Below are 21,574 nucleotides of genomic sequence, written 5' to 3' on the forward strand. Positions count from 1 at the left end.
CGAGGGAATAGTGACGTACAAAAGTATGTACCGAAGCCCAGGAGGCTGCATCACAGATGTTGCGAATAGGAACACCCCTTTGCAGGGCAGTAAAGGCAGCTACACCCCTGGTAGAATGGGCCCGTAAACCGACCGGGGGGTCCTTACCCGGCAAGCGGTAACACTCAGAGATAGCCAAAATCATCCAGCGAGACAATGTCTGTTTCGTCACAGCCTGTCCCAAACGCTTTCCAGCGTAACCAATAAAGAGCTGATCGTCCACTCTGACCCGGGACATGCGTGAAATATAAAAGCTTAACTCTCTCCTAGGATCAAGCCGATGGAGCCTCTCCTCTTCCTTACCAGGATGTGGAGGAGGATAAAATGCCGGAAGAACAACCTTCTGGCCTAAATGAAATTCCGACACCACCTTCGGAAGAAAAGAAGGACGAACTCTAAGGACAACCTTGTCCTTGTGGAACACAGTGAAGGGTGGTTTAACTGAAAGTGCCTGTAACTCACTCACTCTGCGAGCGGAAGTGACCGCAACCAGAAATACAGTTTTCAGAGTTAACAGTCTCAAAGGGCATGAATGGAAAGGCTCAAACGGAGCACCGATCAGAAACTTGAGAACAAGGTTCAAATCCCAACCGGGCACCTGGAAAGGTGACGGAGGGAACACATTAGTGAGCCCTTTCAGAAACTGAGAAATTAAAGGAAGTTTAAAATAAGAACACTCTTCAGACGAGCGCTTAAATATGGACAGCGCCGCCAGATAACCTTTAATGGTACCTCACTTGAAGGCCCCTGTGGGCCAAAGAAAGCAAAAAAAGAGAAGCATGTGAATTTCCCATGCAAAAGGATCCACATTCTTAACCCTGCACCAGTCGCAGAACTTACTCCAACGGCAATGCTACAGGGACTTTGTTGCAGCCCTTCTGGCCGAAAGCAACACCTCCATCACGTCTTCAGGGAGGTCCCAATCCTTATACCTCAAACTTTCAGAAACCAAGTGTGAAGGTTGAGGGACCTGACCTCTGGATGGAGAACCTGAACCCCCTCCCGTGAGAGCAGATCGTCTTGGTAGGGAAGACTACGTGGAGGACAGATGGACAAGTCGAGAAGGTCCGGGTACCACGCCGGAGCAATAAAGATCATCCGGGAACCGAACCTCCGTAACCTCTGCAGTACTTGCGGGATTGATGGGGACTGGAGGAAACGCGTACAGCAGTGGGAATGACCACTCCACCACGAACGCGTCTCCTAAGGCTCCGTTTGGAGGAAATTCCCGCAAGCAGAACCTCTCGCACTTCCGGTTGACACTGGAGGCGAAGAGATCCACTTGAGGGGTCCCGCAAAGGGCGAAGATCTCCAGGAGAATCTCCTGAGCCAACTCCCACTCGTGAGAGATCACGCTCTGCCTGCTTAGAGCGTCCCCTGTCTCGTTTTCGTCTCCTGCAAGATGAACTGCCGAGATCGAATTTTCCTGCTGGATTGCCCAGAACCAGAGCTGCATCGCCTCCCTGCACAGAGGAAGTGACCCTGCCCCCAGTTTTTGTTGAGGTAGTGCATGGCCACTGTGTTGTCCGTCAGGATCAGAATATTCTTTCCTCGCACAGTCGGCAGAAAAGCCTTCAGGGCTAGTCTGACGGCCCTCAGCTCCAACAGATTGATATGGAGTCTGGACTCCGACGGAGACCAACGACCGCTGACTATCAACTCGTTGGCATGAGCTCCCCATCCAGTGAGGGATGCGTCCATCACAATTGTCACCTCCGGCCAGGGCAGGCAAAATGGAACCCCCCTCATTAGATTGCCTTCGTCGGCCCACCACAGAAGGTCCTGAGCAACCGAAGACAGCACCTGAACAGGATCTGACATCCTGCCGGAGGACCGACACCACTGGAGCTTGAGTGCCCATTGCAAAGATCTCATCCGCAACCTGGCCTCTGGCACCAGAAGAATGCAGGATGCCATGAGGCCGAGCAGTCTCACAAACTCGAACGCTGGGAGAGTCTGGGCAAGTTGAAACTTGTGCACCCTCTGCTGAATGTGATGAGCCCTCACCTGGGGAGGAAAACACTGTCCCAGGGACGTGTCGAGCACTGCTCCGATGTACTGGAGCCTCTGAGTTGGTGTCAAATGGGACTTCTTTAAGTTGAGGGTGAAGCCCAGCTTGTGGAGGGAGTGGCAGGTGACTGACAGATGATCCAGGACTTGCTCGGGAGAACGCGCCCTGATCAACCAATCGTCCCGGTAGGGGTAGACGTGAATCCCCCTTTTCCTGAGGTGCGTTGCCACCACCACCATGAGCTTGGTGAAGACCCTCGGGGCGGAGGTCAATCCGAACGGCAGGACCCGAAACTTAAAGTGCGAGTCGCCAACCGCAAACCTCAGGTACTTCTTGTGCTTTGGGTGGATCGGCACATGAAAATAAGCGTCCTTGAGGTCGAGAGACACCAACCAGTCCTGAAGTTGAAGGGCCTGGAGGACTTGAGGGAGAGTAACCATCTTGAACTTGTCCTTCCTGAGGAGTTTGTTCAAACCGCGCAAGACCATGATGGGTCTCAATCCCCCGTCTTTCTTGGAAATCAAAAAATAAGGGGAATACCATCCCTTGTTCCTCTCCGCTACAGGCACCAGTTCTAGGACGCCTTTCTCCAGGAGGGATTGAATTTCCTGCGCAAGGAGCGGATCCGGACTCTTCAAAGAGAGATTCCCCGGTGGATTGTCTTGAGGCTTCTGCCGGAAAGGAAGACAGTAGCCGTGGGTTATGATCTCCAGAACCCACACATCTAAAGTAATGGCATGCAACTCTGCAAGATGCTGCGCCAGCCTTCCCCCAACTGGCGAACCATGGGACATGGCCTCATGACTGAGATGAAGCGGCTGTGGCGTTGCCTGATGGCAAAGAGGCAACAGCCCGAGCGGCCTTGGCTCCTCGAGGACTTTGTTTTCCACCTCTGGCACTCCTACGGTGGCCCCTTTGACTGGCAGCTCCCCTCGCTTTACCAAAGGATGAGTAATAACGAAAAGAACCTCCCCTCCATTGCTGTCCCCTAGGACGAAAAGGCGGAGGTTGTCGAACCGCAGCGCCCAACGACTTTGCTGCAGCTTTGGAGGTCTGCAACCTCTCAAGGCTCTCGTCAGCCTTGCTGCCATAAAGATGTTCCCCGTCAAAGGGCATGTTGAGGAGCCAGGCCTGCAGGAGCAAACCCCGACTTCCGCAACCATGCAAACCTGCGTATCACGGTGCTCGCCGCCATGGACAGGCTGACGCAATCTGCCATGTCCAAACCCAACTGAACGGCCTCACACATAGCATCCTTGCCATCCTCAACCATGACAAGGAAACCATCCCGTTCATCCCCTTCGGGAATATGTTCAGCCGCCAAGGAAACACAGTTCCACGGAGTGTGCGTGAAACGAGACAAGGCACAAATGGAGTTGGCCGTCTGAAGCGCCATACCCCCTGCAGAAAACACTTTCTTCGTCCAGCCGTCAAAACGCTTGTCGTCCCTATCAGGAGGGATGGTAGGATACAATGCCTGATTTGCCAGGCTCGTAGCCGCCTGCACCACCAAACTCTCCGGAGTAGGGTGCTTGGACAAGTAGCAGGGGTCAATACTGGCTGGGCGGTATTTTCGCGGCAAAGACTTGCTCACTGCCGGGAGACTCTCCGGAGCAGTCCAAGCCGCTGCCACCCTTCTTTGCAGAGCCATATGGAATGGCAGTACCGGGTCAGTTGGTGGACCAATGTCGAGGATATCCGTAAGGTCATCCTGAACAAACTCCCCTGGGGGAGCAGACCATCCTAAGTACTCGGAGACCCGTGACATAAGTCGCTGGTACGAAGAATCGGCATGAGTGCCAGGCTCAGGCCTACAAAACTCCACCTCCGGAGAGGTGTCCAGCCCACTAGCATCATGCAGGGACTGCCTCAGGTCCTCAAACTGGCTGTGGCCCGAGAGAATCTGATGATGTTACCATGCCATCATCAGAGCCCTCATCCACCTCTGAAATGAATTCCAGATGGCGGTAAGAAGGCACAGAACTGGAACCAAAGCCATGCTTGACCTTGGCCAGAGCCTTCCTAGGTGGTTCCCCCGAGCCACAGGGTACCCCCGTCGACACAGCCCCGAAAGGCGTCGAGGGCATCGATTGAATCGGCGCCGACATCGAGAGAATCGGCGTTGACGACAGACGCGGCGCCGACAGCATCGACGGCGTCGACACAGGCCTCGAAGGCGGAGCCCCGAGCGTGTCCCTCAACATCCTGGGCGCCGACTACTTCCTCGGAGGCGGAGCCTCGAGAATCTGTCGGCGACCTCGGCACCACAGGCGTTGATGTCTTCCTCAAAGACTTCACAGGTTCATGCGGTCTCGAGCGCGTCGAGGACATGGACCGGGCATGCCGAGAACGATTCCCCTTGTCTGAGCGGGACCTTTCCCACAAATCGTGACGACCAACCGATCCCGAAGGCGTGCGAGCGGCGTCTCTCGGCTGATCACGACCGACCCCACTCGGAGACGGACCAGTGCCCTGCGAATCGAGAATCGCCAACATTTTGTTCCCGAAGGAAGCCCATTCCTCCGGTGTCGCATGCTTGGTGGGGTAAGCGAACCGCCGACGGGCGGAGTCCTCGGATGAGGACGGGGAAGGCGACCGATGACGGCGCTTCCGGGAGTGCCTCAAAGAGGCAGAGGAGTGGCGAGACCGACTCCGGGACCGAGACACACTGGACTTCCGACGACGACGCGGAGAGTCGCCCCTCGAGTCATCCGTCTAGGCCCCGCAGACCTCGACTTCTGGGGCTTGGACACCTTACCTACCAATAGCTTCTTCTTGCGGTCCCGTAAGGCTTTTGACGTTAGCGACTGGCAGTCGACACAGTCATCCGTGTCATGGGCCTCCCCGAGGCACCAGAGGCAGGCGTTGTGCGAGTCCGTGACCGACATCTTGGACCCACAGTCCCCGCACTTCTTAAAGCCCGGACGCAGTGTGGAAGACATCTTCACGAAGAAATGTACACAAACAGGTTCGAAAAACCGAGATGAACAACAGAAACTCCAAAGAGTCGAGGCGTACAGAGATTCACGAAGCGAACATGTTCGCGGGAAAAACGGAACTGAGGCTACGGGCGTCGTGCGTCCTACTTATCACATCGGGTGACGCCGGCCGTCGGAGGAGGTCCTCGAGGACGACGCATCGACGCAAGACGCAGAAAATGTTCTGAAGCAGCACAGCTGTGGTGATTATTGTCATAGATATGGAATACGTCAGAGGACCCAAACCCCTCGAAATGTATTTTACCTACTCCACCTCCGCCCTTTGAAATTCTTAAGGCAGTGGTGGGTAAGATGGGTCAGGATATCCTTGGTCAGTGGGAGAGCTGCTGCACGGCCATGCTGGATTCCCTAGGTGTGGATATTGTTAACCTATCACGATAAGGTAAAAAAAGAAATGTGGGAATCGGATTGGATTCGAACAATGGAAGACAGAAATTGCCATAGTTTGCAGTTGGCTCTTAGGAAAGAAGTAAAGGCCCTGGATTTATCTGAAGATATTTATAGCTCTTTCCCTCACCTTGGTATTGGACTCCGTTCCTTAGATTCCGTCTCAACTTGAATCCGACCAAGGAAATTAAGGGGATTTATATGAAGTCGAATGATGTGGTTTGTAGATTCTATCAGTCTGAGACTCTGACAGAATCTCTGCAACACGTCGCAATCCATTGCAAGGGTCTGACGGCAGTCAGAACTAGCCATTTCGGGGACTGGATCAATAAGACACAATGCAATGAGGCTGAGAAGTTTTGGAACCTTCTAATGGGCTGAGAAGACTTTTGTGCAATCTTTGAGCTGATACCATTTTAAATTAAAGAGGAACAAAGAGAAAGAAAGGAGGGAACGACCCAATGTTAGATAGGGAGGTTGTTTGTGGGATTGTGAGCACTAATGGATTTTGTATTAAGGTATGATGTATTGATAAAAGTTTGCAATAAACTTAATCAATACATCAAATATATATACATGATATTACTGACCTTTATTGATGTCACTTTGTGTGTTGAAACTGTATAGCATACAGATAAATTAGTCACCTGCATTATTGGTTCTTGTGTAAATGAATTCTATCTTCCATTGAATGTTCACTTTCCTGGTGAGACTCAGTGTCTGGTCTTATCACAAAGTGGATCTTTGATTTACTCATTTTGGAAACACAGGCAGTTTACAGTTTCAATGCATCAATTGTTGCTGAAAATGTTTTACATTTAGATTGAATATTACAGATTTACAATAGTAGTAGGGAGCCATATGCAATAAGTGAGTCAACAGCAATGTAAGTGATTGGCATATCTAACAGCAGCTGTCCAATGGTATGTTTTAAATATTGCATAATTTGAATAATGCATTCTTTAACCTGTTAAGATTTTAAAATATGAAATCCCAGCATCTATCTATAGATGTTCCTTACCCCAGGGCATGGATTGCTGATTTTTGAATGATTTTGTTGTTTGGTGTGCTCCATTAGCAAATGTCTTGTAGAAGCACTTTGAAAGCTCTGAAAAGCCTTTGAGCTTGATAGGTTACTTTCTGGTAATCCTGCTGAACTTGATTGTTTTTCCTGATGAACGCCAGGCATAAGCTGGGCCCCGCCATGCTGATTTGCATAAAATGGCAGAATGCCCATTCTTGCTCGCTGCATCTGAGAGTGTGTCACATTGGCTGCTGTAACAAACAGAGGGGAAAAATGTATCAGTTATTCGTCAAAAAGGTTTGCTTTAGAGATATTAAAGAATAGCTGATGAAATCTATGTGTATATAAAACTACCAAACATGGATCCCCAACTACAAAATACATCTCTATATTTTAACATTCTAATATCATTGCAAGAATTGATTATTTACTACAATTAAGTGAAACAAATATATTATACTCACCTGCAAATTAACCTACCTGAATGCAATATTCCTGTTAGCTGCCATCATCTAGAACCTTTCCAAAGTATGGAAAGATTAATTGAACCAGAAATCTAATAGAAGACTCTACTATGATAAAAGTGCCAAAGACAAATCAACAACACACTTGAAAACTCCTATCTAAAGCTTAAACCTCACTGCTACAGCTGTCAGTTCATTCAGAGACGTGTAATCAGGAACTAAGGTATGAACTCTCGGATAAATTACAAAATGAATGAATTTCAATGATGTGCGAGTATAACTAAAAAAAAAAAAAAAGACTATTCGAATGGTAATTGTGAACCTCGAAATGAAGGCAATGTAATTTTCCTATACTATGAAATTGAAACTAATATAGAATTAGTAAACGATTGGGAAGAACATATCTTACACTCTTTAGATCTTTAAGCAACAGAGAAACAACTCTCCTAGTCATGAAAGAAGAAAAACTACTTGTTGACAAAAATCCTACCATACATCTATAATCAGCATATGATAGAACAGATCCAGAATCATCTACAGAGATACCGTCACTGCATGGAGATTAAGAATCAGGCCTTGTGCTCGTTTTCCTCTCCCTTAAAGACCCCTCAGTTGTAATGAGAATAGGAGAGATTAGATCCTCCATGGCTACAACTCAAATTTCTAGCCTCACTCATCAATAGTGGTCTACCCCAATTCCAGCTAATGGCGATTCCTAGATTGTCTTTAATCTCAACAGAAACCAATCTTCCTACGAAACAATTTCCAACTGCATTTTGTCTATAGAAAACTGGATGGTTGATCATCTTTCTCTAAAAAATGTAACGCCTCTCCTTTGACCTCATAGCTCAAATAGCCTGAATCGTTAGGGTTCTCTGCTTCCAACAAGACAGGTAAACGCAAGACCTCAGTTTTGATCCAGATCGGTATGATATGATATATGATTTTTTTTAAAACGTATTTTATTGGTTTTGATAGAAAAAAGAAAAAGAAAACGTGCAATACAACAAGAAATCAACATTGGTTTGAACTGGGGAGGAGACGGTGAGGGGGAAACAAGGGGGGGGGAACGAACAAATCAACAACAGTCTTCATGTTGTAGCAAACTTACAGTGGACGGGTGGGTTAGGGGCAATGACCCAAAGTTTCAGGAAGCAAGAGGGGTCAAACACAGGGGTGGTTCCACCAATGCCGGCATCCGAGCAGTGTCAATGCAGTGGTGTGGGACTTCAGGGGGGTTTGTAGTCAGCGCTGAAGCGTATGTCTCTGAGGAGGGCCTTCCATGATTCCAAAGTGCCACCTTCGGTTTCGCCACTGTTCGTGATTCCTTCCTGCCAGGCCCTGGTTTCAGCTGTTGTCCATCTCTCGAGTTCTTTGAGCCATCTCTCTTGCCTGGGGCCCGACGGCGTCTTCCAGGCCATCGCTATTGTTCTTTTAGCCAGGATACATGATATGTCCATTAATTTAACAGCGTGCTTGGATTTGCTAGGTCTGGGGTAGGTCCCCAGGAGGCACTCGCCAGGAGTCCATTCGTATCTTGTCATTCCGGCGTCCATGCAGGTCTGTTTGGCCTTGGACCACAGTGCCATCGCCTTGGTGCAGGTCCAGAACATGTGAATCACATCTGCTTTATCATTCCCGCACCAGGGGCATGCAGGGGAGGATGTCTTATTGAAGGAGGCAACCCTATGTGGGGTCATGTATGTCCTGTAGAGAACGTTCAATTGGATCTGGCCAAACCTGGTGTTCCTGGATACTTTTTTGGGAAATATCAGCGCTCTTTCCCATTCTTTATCTGAAATCGGGGTCTCAAGGTCCGCCTCCCATTTTGTCCTCAGATCTTCGCATTTAGGGTTGGTTTTATCACATAGTCTGCTGTAAAGCCTGGAGACAGGTCTCCAGCCGTCCGAGAGGTCATGCATCTCTTGTAGCAGAGGGTCAGGGGAGGGCTCCTCCGGCCATCCGGTCCATTGTTTCTTAGCAGTTTGTTTGAGGCGATGGTACCAGAGGAACTGGCCCGGGGGAATTCCATCGGCAGCCTTAAGAGATTCGAAATCCCTGAATTCTCCCTCCTCATACATGTCGCTCCATGTGTAAATGCCGGCCTCTTCCCACCTCCTTGCCGTAGAGATGTCTGCAGCCGTTCGACAGGTGTCTGCTAGGATGGGATTGTCCGGAGAGTATGGGTGTCGTATTCGCCTGATGCAGCAGGACCTGGCCCATATCTTTCTTCCCAGGTCAATCACCATGGAGGGGACCGGGGGTTGCCATGTAGGGTGCCATAGGATCTCCTTGGGGATCACATTGTCCAAGGGTTGCCTCAGCAGTTCGGTCTCTGCTGAAGGCTCATCCGAGAGCCATCTCGTTATGTGACTCAGCTGGGCAGCCAGGTAGTACAACTGGAGATCCGGCAACTTTATTCCGCCTTCTTTGTGTGGGAGAGAGAGGACGGACAGCGACAGTTTATGCCTGTGTGGGCCCCAAAGGAAGTCCCTGATGATGGCCTCCAGCTTCTTGAAGAAGGACGGTCTAATGTAATGGCAAATGTTTACGAAGAAATACAGGAATCGGGGGAGTACGATCATCTTGACAATCGCTGCCCTGCCCACCATGGCCAATGGGAGCTTGGACCAAAACTTTATAGAACTTCGGAGACTCGTGATGGCGGCCTCGGTGTTGTGTTCATGCATGAGTAGCGGGGTGTGGCTTATGTTGATCCCCAAATAACGGAACTGGACCAGTTGCCAGCTTATTCCTATCTCTGGGAGATTGTTTTCCGGAATGTTGCGTAAGCCCGCCAAGGGGAAGGCAGAGGACTTATTCCTACTAAAGCGGATCCCTGAGTACTTCGCATAGTTGTCCAGTATCTCCAACGCGGTTGGCGCGTTAACTTCGGGGGAGCTTAGGTAAAGAAGGACGTCGTCTGCATACAAGGATATTATGTGGTGTGCATTGCCCACCTTAATGCCAGCATCGAAAAGCTGCTGCCTGAAGTATAATGCAATCGGTTCCAGGCCCAGTATGTACAGCATGGGTGATAACGGGCAGCCCTGCCTTGTTCCCCTTTGTATATCCCAAGCCGCTGAAACCACTCTTCCCGTTCTTACTCTCGCCGTCGGGGAATTGTAGAGGACCTCAACCCACCTGATGAAGCCCCCTCCAAAGCCAAATCTTCTCAGGACCTCCCTGATCCACTCCCAGTATATGGAGTCGAAGGCCTTGATGGCGTCGAGCGACAACACCGCCAGGTCCTCGTCCCTGTCATATGTTTCGGCCATTACATGCTGCAACCTCCGGAGGTTAGCAGTGGTGTTGCGCCCAGGAACGAATCCGTTCTGATCTTCGTGAACGATGGAACCCACCACCCTGGCTAGCTTGCGGGCCAATATGGATGTGAGGATCTTGGCATCGTAGTTTAGCATAGCCAGAGGGCGATAGGACTCACAGTCGGTGGGCGATTTGTGTGGCTTGAGCATGGGGACTATTATGGTTTCCTTCATGGTGTTGGGGAGAATCCCATCCGTGTGTGCCTCCTGGTAGACCTCGTGGAGAACTGGGGCAAGGATGGACTCATACGCTTTATAGAACTCAGGTGGGAGGCCGTCACTGCCAGGGGCTTTGTTGTTGGAGAGGGACCTGATTGCCCCTTGAACGTCCTCAAGAGTGATCTCGGTTTCCAGCTCCTCTCTCTGCTCGAGCGAAATGTGGGGAAGTTCTATCTCCTCGAGTGTGTCTATGATGTCTGCAGCAGGAATCTGGGTCTTGTGGGTATACAGTTCTGTGTAGAATTTAGCAAAGGCTTCATTGATCCCTAGCTGAGTCGAGTGGGATGACCCATTAGCGTCCCGTATCTCCACTGGGAGATGTTTGGGGTGTTCCCGTTTGCAGAGCCATGCTAGTAGTCTTCCCGGTTTGTCCGATTCTTTATGAGATCTGGCGGTGTGCGTGGCGAAATCAAATTTTTCCAGTCTTTCCCATGCCTGCTGACATTCTGTGCGGGCTTCCTTCAGCTTGGTCTCTGTCTCCATAGAGTTGTCGCATGTGGACTCCAGTCGGGAGATCTCAGCTTCCTGTGCTTCCAGGGTTCTCCGCAACTGCCTGCGAGTTCCGCCGGCTCTCGATATGATTTCGCCTCTGGTCACCACCTTCATTGCTTCCCATAATGTGCCCCAGGAGGGGACCGAACCGATGTTGTTCTCCAAGTATTCTTCCAATTTTTCGGCAAGGGTTTCCCTGAACTCGAGGTCCGCAAGTGCCGCGGTCGGCATCCTCCACATGGGGATCGGGGGTCTGGGGCCTCTCATTTGCCATAACATGGTCAGTGGGGAGTGGTCGGAGATCGTCCGCCCCAGGTATTCTGTGGTTGCTATGTGTGGGGTAAGTTCCTTATTGATGAACAGATAGTCAATTCTTGTGTGAACTCCGTGTGGAGCTGAGTAGTGGGAGTAGGACCTGTCGGTCGGATGGTGTTCCCTCCAGATGTCCACTAAGTTGAGTTGCTCCAGAGTTTCCCTCAAGGCACCGGATGTGAGGCTGCTCGGGCGTGGGGGGGGCAGCGATCTGTCTGCAATCGTGTCAGCAACACAGTTGAAGTCCCCTCCCCATATGAAGGTGCGGTCCCGGTACCGAGTCAGCTTCGTTATCAATGTGGCGAGGTACGCCGATATCCCGTGATGAGGGAAGTAAGAGTTGATGAAGCAGACTGGGGTTTGTTCCAATGTGCCCCAAATCGCTGTGAATCTCCCTTCTTTATCTTGTTCACTTCCCTCCATCTGGAAGGGGACGTCCGGGCTTATCCATATTAGCACCCCTCTGGCGTATTTAGAGTAGGGGGACCCTCTAACAGTCCCAGCCCATCGGTCTGCAATTTTAGACATGGCCTCCGTCGTGAGGTGGGTCTCTTGAATGATATGATATATGATATGGCATTTGTAACGCGCCTATACACAAGTGTTTCAAGGCGCGACGAGGCAGGGAGGGGGGGACAAAGGGAGACAGACACCGATCCTACTAGGCCAGGTGTCATTCAGATCGCGCAAGTGCAAGGTTAAGGGGACGGGAAAATTGCAAGGGGGAAAGGGAGGGGGCAAGGTGCAGTACACGGTTAGTAACAAACAAGATCAATAATAAGGGCCAGCTGGTGGCAAGTGCAAGATAAGTGCAGACAAGTGCTGGGCAGAGGGGCTGTAGCGATACAGAGACAGTCCCGCAGTGCAGGGGTTGCCGGGAAGGCAATGCAGGGGAGAGTGGCATGGGTGTAGGGTCTCCCCCCTGTCCTGAAACAACATTTTGTACGGGCAGGGTAGTTTTACTGGTGGGGAGAGGGACATTTCCATCAAATGAGCGAACCAAGTTGGCGGGCCCACATGGGGGCCACCAGTATCATGGTAACTGGTGCATCTTGTGCACTATCTTGTTGAGAAGAGGAGTCGGGGCGGGGGAAAAGCGTAGACCTATTTCCCTGACCATGTTATCAAGAGTCTGTTCCCTTTGGAGCGGTTCTGGGCGTGCCTGGAGGCGTAGTCTTGGCATTGGGCGTTCTCCTGAGTCGCGAACAGGTCGATCTCTGAGAAGCCCCATTCTGCGAAGACGTTGGACACAATGTCTTTGTGCAGTCGCCATTCATATTCTTCGGGCAGAGGTAAATCTCTGCTGAGCACGTCTGCCAAAAGATTGAGTTCCCCTGGAACATGTTGGTACCACAGACACATCTTGTGTTTGAGAGCCCATATCCAAATGTTTTAGGACAGCTTGGATAGCCCTGGAGAGCGAGTGCTCCCCTGTTTGTTCAGATAATACATGGCTGTACTGCTGTCCGTTAGAATCAGCACTGTTTTCCCTTGTAATTGCGTCTGAAAAGCTTTTATTGCCTTGAACACTGCTAAAAGCTCCAGTAAATTTATATGGTTGGGATGCTATCTGAGGGGACCACACTCCATGTGCTGTCTGTTGAAGCAGATGAGCCCTCCCGCCCCGTGAGAGATGAGTCTGTCGCGAGAGTGGCTTCCACTGCAGGGGTGGTGAAGGTCTTGCCCCTCAAAAGATTTTCTCTTGACCACCACTGCAGAGAGAGAACAAGGGCGGGCGAGACAACTACCAGATCTTCCCATTGTCCGCTGGCCTGCAACCACTGGCTGTTGAGCCACTCTTGAATGGGACGCATGCGCAGCCGCGCGTGCGGAACTAAGCATATGCATGACGCCATAATTCCTAACAAGCGCATGGATTTGCGCACCGTCACCTCCCGACTGGCTACTTCTTGAGGGATCTGAAAAACATGTTCTGAACCCTCTCGTTGGAGGGGAAGATGAGGCCATCTTTCGTCCTGATCAGAGCCCCCAGAATTTTTTTTATTTGACTGGGGACTAGACTGGATTTCTTCTTGTTGATAGAGAACCCCAGACTGAAGAGAAGGTCCACGGTTCTTTGGGTATTCAAAAAACGTGTTGTACAAGTCCCCTGTTATGAGCCAGTCGTCGAGGTAAGGGTAAACCGGGACGGATAACCTGAGGAGGTGTGCTGCCGCTACTGCCAGGACCTTGGTAAAAACCATTGGCGCTGAGGCGCTGCTGAAGGGGAGTACCTTGAATTGGTAATGTCTGTCCTCTATCATAAACCTTAGATAGTTTCTGTGCACTGGCAACATTGAAATATGAAAGTATGCATCTTTCATGTCCAATGTTGCCATGTAGTCCCCCTGTTTCAACAGTGGGATCACCTCCTGTAGCGTTACCATGCAAAACATTTGAAGTTTTATGAACTTGTTCGCTGGGTGCAGGTCTAGAACAGGGCACATGGTTAGGTCCTTTTTGGTCACAAGGAAGTACACTGAATAAATACCCTTGTTTAACTGAAAAATAGGGACGGCTTCTATGGCATCCTTTCCCAGCAGCGCTTACACCTTCAGGATCTCCAGATGGTCCAGTGAAAGGTGGAGTGAGCGCGGTGGTCTGAATTGTGGAGGTTGGGCGAATTCCACGCAGTACCCGTGGGTGACCGTCTTTATGAACCACTGGTCTGAAGTTATCCCCTCCCATGCCCTGAGGAAAGATGTGAATCGCCCCCCTGACATGGGAGGCGACCTGGATCCGATGGTCATTTCTGACCGGAGGCCGCGGCTCCTCTAGGATTGGGGCTTCTACCTCTGGCATTGCCGCAACGCTGACCCCTTGGAGGGTAGTAGGCGGGGCTTCCCGATGCTGCTCCAGGATTGAAACTTCCTGTGCCATAGTTGTTCTGGCTTGCACAGGACTGCCCTCGAAAGGACCGCCGAGAGTTACCTCCTCTCTGGGGGGACGGTCTGAGTGATTTGCTGCAGGGACTTAAGAGTTTCATGCTCTTTTTTTGGCTGTTTCTAGGGCCTCATCGACTGCCTTTCCGAAGAGGTTAGCTTCGTCAATCAGCTTATTGATGAGCGAAGCCTGTGTTTCGGGCTTAAACCCTGAGGTGCGCAGCCAAGCGTGTCTTTTGAGTAAGGTTCATTGGGCCAGGGACCTGCCTGCTGTTTCGGCCGCGTCAAGAGTGTTCCTTATCACATTCTGGTTCACCTGCCTTCCTTCGGCCACTATAGAGAGAATTTTGGACTTGACTGGATCTGGGACCTCCTGGAGGCCATTCCTGGAGTGGGTTCCACTGAGCGTCAGCATAGCTCGCCAACAGCGCAGTATTATTTGCTATAGTCGTGGTATACGCTGCAGCCGAGGTAACTGGCTTGCCCAATGCATACAGCCTCTTGGATTCCCTATCCAGAGGTGCTTCCCCATGTGGCAAGGGGTACTCCTGGCAGTTTCCGGGTTGTAGTCACTACCAGAGAATTTGGGGTAGCATGCCCTTTAATGCATAGTGGGACCGAAGGAGCTGGTCAAAATAACTTTTCAACTCTTGGGTTTACTGCCCAAGTTTGCGCTGGTGACACAAGAGAGGGAGCCGATCTTCTCTTAATAGAATTAAGGAGGGGAATGGCCGGACTAGAGGGAGGTTTCTCCTTAAGAATATCCTCGAAAAAGTCCTGTTCAAGCAAAGCCTCTTGTGTAGAGATCTGAAAATCTTCAGCTGCCTTCTTCAACATGGTATTGAAGGCAATTTGGTCGTCTACAGGTGAGGCCTGGCGAGCTGGTTGTGGACGGAGGGGAATCCAGGCACAACACATCAGTGTCCTGATCTTGATGGGGGAGCGTCCATGGGTCCGTCTCCACCTTTTTGGCTTCTTCCCAATTGTCTGTGCCATCCGCCTGGTTCTCCTCATAATTTTGTAGAAAGGAAGTCTCTTCCTCTTCATTATAAATGTCTCTATAAGTGTCCATCTGGACAATGTCTTCATGCTGAACAGGGACAGAAGGCTGATCTTCTTGTAGATGTGTTGATTGAAGATTAGTCTCTCCACGGGGAAGGATGCTCAGAAAAATAAATAATTTTTTCCAGGGGGTCCATACACCCTTCAAATTTCTCCCTTGTCCATTTAGAGAGCCCAGAGGGGCCTACGGGTGGAAAAACGCGTCTTCCGCCCTATGGCATCGAAAAATTGGCTCTTAGAGTGTTAGAAAGATGCTCTTGACTGATCTCAGTCATTTTGAGAATCGCGATGCCATGGCGTATCCGCGGCCTGTCCCATGCTTTTTGTCATGATGCCTACTCCCGGAGAACCAGTTCAGGACCAGCATCCCCGGAAGCAGACATGTTCTCGGGGAAAAGGCCAGCAACCCCTAGTAGGGGCCCTTTGGATACTGTCCTGGCGCCTTTGGCGCCAGGCTCATTTTGGACCTCAGTCCTGGCGCCATAGTGCCAGGCTCATAAAGGGGTGTTTATGTGAACTTACCTGATGCAGACCGTGCTGCCAGATCCAGACCTCTGAGGCCTGAAAGGGACTATTTTACCTGTGGGACTATTTTGCCACTCGGGCGTGGCCGGGGGAGAATACGTACCTGGAACTACTTTGGGGGCTATTTAAGCCACGCCCAGACAGCAGCTCACGCTTCGCGTTGTTCTGCACCTATCGGCTGGACGCTCACCGTGTCTGCTCCTGCATCCTGACTCCAGCCACGCCCACCTCCATCCTGGAACACCTGAAAGGAAAGAAGACAAGGGAAAAGGTTAACAGAAGAACATTACCTGCTTCTACCCGGAGTCCGGAGTCATCACGCCGGCGATCCTAAGGGAAGACATTTATTTTAAAGACGCATCGCGTTGCTCGCTGCAGCGCCGCGTTCCACTCACCTGTTCACGAGGCATCTCCGTGCTCCTTAGCGACCATCTGCACGATCCGCCGCATACCTGCGCCTAAGGGGAAAGAGAAGAACAAAAGGTGAGCAAAAGGAACATATTGAGGAAAGCCAGATTTTCGCCATAAGACTTATCTGATTATTGTTGGGAGAGTCTTTCCTCATCTCGGGTCGGCGCCGCTTCTTCGGCAGTACTGTACCCCGGCCCCTATGGGGAAAAAAGACACACGCATTAGTGGGTGAATATAAGGACATTAAAGGAACCACCCATCATAAACTCACCCGAGTTTACCTTCGGCGAATTGTTTCCTCTACGCGAAATCTTCACTCAGCACCTGTGATAAAAGGGATAAGAGACGGACTACTGAATATAAAGGCAAATAGAAAAGGAGGCCAACTCTTGAACTTTTACAACCGTATACTTACGGCACCTTGCCAGGAAAGTCAAGTAAGCTTGGATCCTCACCAATCCGAACACCAGTGAGGTAACTGGATATAATCGCACCCCTGCACCAGACGCAGGATGGAGAGCTCGTCTTTTCAAACCTTAAGGTGAGAGTTAACAGGGAATTTCGGAGGTGGTCTGAGGAGAGTGAAAGAGGGAAGTGGGAGGCCGACGCGCTACTCCGCAGGTAGTTAATCCCCTTCCTCTATCTGCAGAAGGATTCTCCTGTGAGTCAGACAAGCGAGATTTGGGGGTCCTGTCCATTCGGTCTTCCGAGTTCTGCGCATCACCTTAGAAGAGGCCGCAGCAGTCCAAACCTGGTCAGCGTCTCCGTGGGAGTCAGGTGAGCGTTACACTTTTCGGCGGAACGGAAGTAAGCACAACCGCCAAAATAATTCTTCGATAATCGCCGAATCCACGTGAGACAAAGACTCCGAAGGACTAGCGGTAGATTTATTACCTTCCGCGGCGTTCGATGGTCTAGCGGGCGGTTTTTCGACTTGAGGCCTAGTCATGATTTTTGGGCCTACCGCGGCCTTTGGGACCATCGTAGCGTCGGACTGCCGCGCTTCGACGTGTGCACCCGATTTAGGGGTAGCTCCCTTGTTCGATTTCAAATGCCCAGTCGCAAAACGCTGCTGCAGATGCGGGGAAGGCATTGGATCTGAACGATCCAAAGAATCCACCGAACTTTGAAGATCCTGTTAGCACTTTCACCTTTCTCGACATACCCGTCGAAATAGTTGTAGGGGTTGTGTGCTTAGTGAAATGCGATTGTACGCCCCTGTCCCCGGGTGTTGTCCCTGAACCAAGACCTGAGTCAGGCCTTGAAGGGCCGGGGACGGGCATGGCGGACCTAGAAGTGTCCGCCTCAAGGTCTATCACATCCGCAACGGATGCTTGGTCATCAGAAGTCCCTCCGTCACTTTCGGCAGGTGTAGCGGTGGGGGAAGTGGGCTCCACTCGCGACATACCGTACGCGGCCCACCGCTTTACTCGGAGCTCCTTAAGGGTCTTAGGCAGAAAGAGTTTACACGCTGCACACCGCTACTTGTTGTGATCTAATGGGAGAAAGGCGTTGCACTTATTGTGCTCTTCTTTCCAAGGATATTTGACCCTACACTTAGGGCAGAACCTAAAAGGAGTCCTTTCCATAGCAAAAGGGGAAGATGACCAGACCTAAAGGGTAAAGAGGGGGCAAGAGGAAAGACATACCGAAAATATGGGCACCCCGACCCCACTCTCCCTACTGTAAAGGTCGGCCGTAGGGCCCGACCACGTGGAAGTTGCGGCCGCCGGATCTTAGGTGCCGAAATCCATCGCCGTAGACGATTCCCCCGCCGTATTCGTCGAAGTTGTTCTTGTCAAAGTGACTTAACGGGGCAACCGACAAGTCGGTTAAAGATAAACAATGTCTCTTATGCAAGAGCTCCGCTATAGGGCGACCAGTTATCTGGGCGGAAGAAACAAATCTGAGGGACCTCGGCGCGTGAGGATTTTTGAGTACACTACACGTCACAATAGGGATAGTGTTACAGACACGCCTATGGCAACGTCCCCTTTCGGTCCCTGAAAGACAAGATGCAATACTCTGCTGTTACCACTGGATGTCGGACTATATGCACAGCATGTGATTATAAACAGATTAACAAGAATCAGAAGCTCATTTACAGTCCCGTATATGACTCATGTACTAAGCAAGGAATGGTCCAAAATATTGATTTGACAACAGGTCATGTTTTCTCAAACCTAGATTAGGCTAATAGCTTGTGTACAGATTATCTCTCCAAGCCCAAATACTTTACATTGACTCCCAATGTACTCTAAAATTAGCTTTAAAATAAAATACATTACGCTAAAAAATATACAAGTGTCCTAAAGACCCCCTATTGAGATGGATTTTCAGAATCCACTGTGACAGACAAGAGTGGTGATGAGTTCAGTTAAGTGCACACAGAACACTCAATTAGGTTAGGCAGAATGTAAACACAATACCAATAAAGTTATATTTATTTAGGCTTCGGACAACTCTTAAAAAATCAAAAATCACAAATAGGGGAATCACTAAACATACACTACTAACATATGCATATTCTCCTTGGGGTGCTCTGGGTACAACACACCAACATTTACTTCAAACAGTAAGATCAGAATTATTAGAACACTGCAGTATAATAATGCAAGTGAAGACATAAATAAAGGTAAGCAGATAAAGTAATAAACCAATGTGAGAACTACTAAGTAAAATAGGTGTATACAACACGATAATACAGCCTTCTAACAATAAGGATATCAACTTGAAAAGGCCTTCCTTTACCAGAAGAGGTGGCGCCTAGTGACCCCTAAAATCGCAGGCCCCATCTGAACCCTTTGCAGGGAGCCAGCAGTCTTTTAACCAGGCTGAAAAAGTTGAAAAGACAGTACATGTCTTAAGAAAGATTAAAGAAAGCAAAGTTAATGATGGGCCTCTCCCAATCCCACTGACTCCAGCAACACTGCTCAAATTTAAAGTAGGTGGGAGGCTACTCAGTCTCCCTATTTACATGCACTCTTAGGAATGTAGCCGATTACCTTGTTCCTTTCAAGCTCTCCAATCTTCGTCCAGCCCCCTCAGAGCCCAGGTTCGCCAATGAGTTGAGATCTCACCGGCAGAGATGTAGGTAAGCCGAGTGAAAATGGAGGAAGTCCTATTGTGAAGTTGATAGAATCCTGCGTGGACCGAAAACTATCTGCTATCATAAAGCTATCCGCGAGGCTAAATGCTGTTTTTGTAAAGATAAGATTCAGACATCAGTCAATCAGCCTAGGAAACTCTTTAGGCTGGTTCATGCTTTGTCATCTCCTCCGAATGTCCAGTCGGGGGTTACCCCCCCTCCCCCAGGAATTATGCAACTCCCTGGACCCACTTCATCTATCAGACGATTGTTGACATAAGAGACAAAATCGCCTTGTCTGCATCAAGATCAGTGATTTCATGCACCCCTGATACAGTGATTGAATCTATGCAGCAATGGTCAGTTTTTCCCACTTTTGAACTCAATGAGATAGTGAAAGCCACTCTAAGATGAAGTCTGCCTCCCCCTTGGATAACACTCCGCTGAAAATCATGAAAAATATTATTCTTCTGATAGCCTTTAGGGGGGGGCAGGCAGTAAATCATTCCTGCTACTCAGGTATTATCCATTCTCATCTTAAGCAAGCCCTGGTGATACCCCTTCTAATGAAAGGATCTATTGATTCTTCTGTCCTTTCTAGTTTTTTCCCAATTGCTTTACTTCCCTCTTTCATGAAACTGCTTGAGACACAGAGCTCACCTTGGGGAGCTCGTTACTTGATAGATATGGGTTTTTTAATCCCTTCCAGTCAGGCTTCTGCACGGACTGTGGCACTGAGACTGTGTTGGTCTCCATGGGAGATCTTGCACGGCTCTCAGACCAGGGTTGGGCGAGTGCGCTGATACTTCTAGATTCGCCAGTCGCCTTCGGCACCGTTGACCACTCCATCCCATTTGCACAATTGGCGGAGGCAGGAGTTGGCCTGGTTAGAGTCCGTTCTTAGTTGACATACTCTCTCATCTACAGCAGAAATTCCAGACGTATGTTCCGAGTCGGGGATTGCGCTCTCAATTTAATGTCGTCATAGCGGTCCCGATGATTCGGCTTTCTTCCACTGGTGGCTGCGCTCTCTCCATTACAGGTGCTAAGCTTTGGAACTCTCTTCCTGTGGGGTTGCGCGGTACAGACAATCATCTGGCTTTTCGTCAAGCTAGGTAATTGATGGAATGCAGCAGAAGCATTCAATATTGCCATTAGGGTACAATTCAATATTTGGGGGTCTGCATATTCATTGTAAAGGACCCGTACACTTTTAGATTCCTCCCCCTCTGACTTTTCTTTATTTACTTTAGTGGTCAGATTTGTGGTAACGTTGCTGAGCAGCCAGGCTTATCTCAAGAGGGAATGTGAGCTGTAAGGGTGTTACACAGAGGTCTATAATTACAAGTATTGAAAGAGACTCTTATACTCAAGGTTTCTTGGTAAAACACTTATTAATTTATTTCACAGTCAGTTATAAAACATTCACTAGAAGGAGGCAATCTATATCACACACAAATATACTTCAGTACTTCACAATATCAGATTCTGAGGCATTTAAACTAGGAGGGGCAAAATGGCATTCAGAGCATTTGAAGTAGGAGCAAAAAGGCATAAGTTAATAAAACGAATATTACAGTTACTCTAAAACAGTGCAAATAGTTCACCAGAGGAGTTGATTCAATGCAATAGGTTAGGCCAAAGTCAATGGGCTAAGGTCTTGTATAGGATAAAGCAGTTCTGGAGATTAACAAAAAAAAGTCTTTGCCAAAGTTCTCAGAAGTTGTTTGTAAAAGAAAGATTCATATGTTGGGTCACAAGCTGGCTAAGCTTGCAAGTTGCCAAAGTTTCAAGCACTTTGGCAGTGAGAGGTAAGTTCTCTCGGACTGGTTTTCACAGTACCTTATAATGAAGAAAAATAGGCAGCTGAAGACGTCTGTTCCTGCAGATCTCGCTGATTCTGAGCCTAAGTCGTGGGGACAAGAGGGAGGATGTCAGGGACTCCTGCACTGCACTGGGACTGGTCAAAAAGCTGGCAAAGGTAATCTTCAATTCTGGTAGCTGTAGTCGAGCACACAAACTGGTGTCCTTCTCCCTGGATATTCGGTTTCCTGCAGCACTCTGAGGAAAATACAACCAGCTCCAAGAATGGTAGAACTCAAAGGAAGAAGTTGTCCTTGAAGGGCTTCTCTGTCGAGATGACCTTGGCGATTCGGACCTGCAGCAGGGCTTCACCAGCCAAACCAACGGCCCAGGAGTTGCAGAAGCCGTCCTCTTCCAGCTGGTCTTCGGTTCTTTCATTCCAGTGGTCGACTCTGCCGTCCAAGCCAAGAGATTTGCCTTTTAAACAGTTCAACAAGTTACTTTCTTACCTGGTAACGTTCTTTCGATGG

The 21,574-nt window shown here is 49.5% G+C and overlaps 1 protein-coding gene across 4 annotated transcripts in view; it reads right to left on the reverse strand.

Annotated features, from left to right (window-relative positions):
• Positions 1 to 21,574, reverse strand: part of RAVER2 (ribonucleoprotein, PTB binding 2) — a 1,138,299-nt gene that overhangs the window by 420,741 nt on the left and 695,984 nt on the right. For all 4 annotated transcript variants that reach the window (XM_069641987.1, XM_069641988.1, XM_069641990.1 and 1 more), the window contains exon 9: positions 6,458 to 6,711. In XM_069641987.1, coding sequence (XP_069498088.1) covers positions 6,458 to 6,711 — 254 coding nt within the window. The remainder of the gene's footprint in view (positions 1 to 6,457; positions 6,712 to 21,574) is intronic.

Source organism: Ambystoma mexicanum, chromosome 1q, assembly GCF_040938575.1.
Source record: "Ambystoma mexicanum isolate Mex_15411 chromosome 1q, UKY_AmexF1_1, whole genome shotgun sequence".
Taxonomy (NCBI): domain Eukaryota; kingdom Metazoa; phylum Chordata; class Amphibia; order Caudata; family Ambystomatidae; genus Ambystoma; species Ambystoma mexicanum.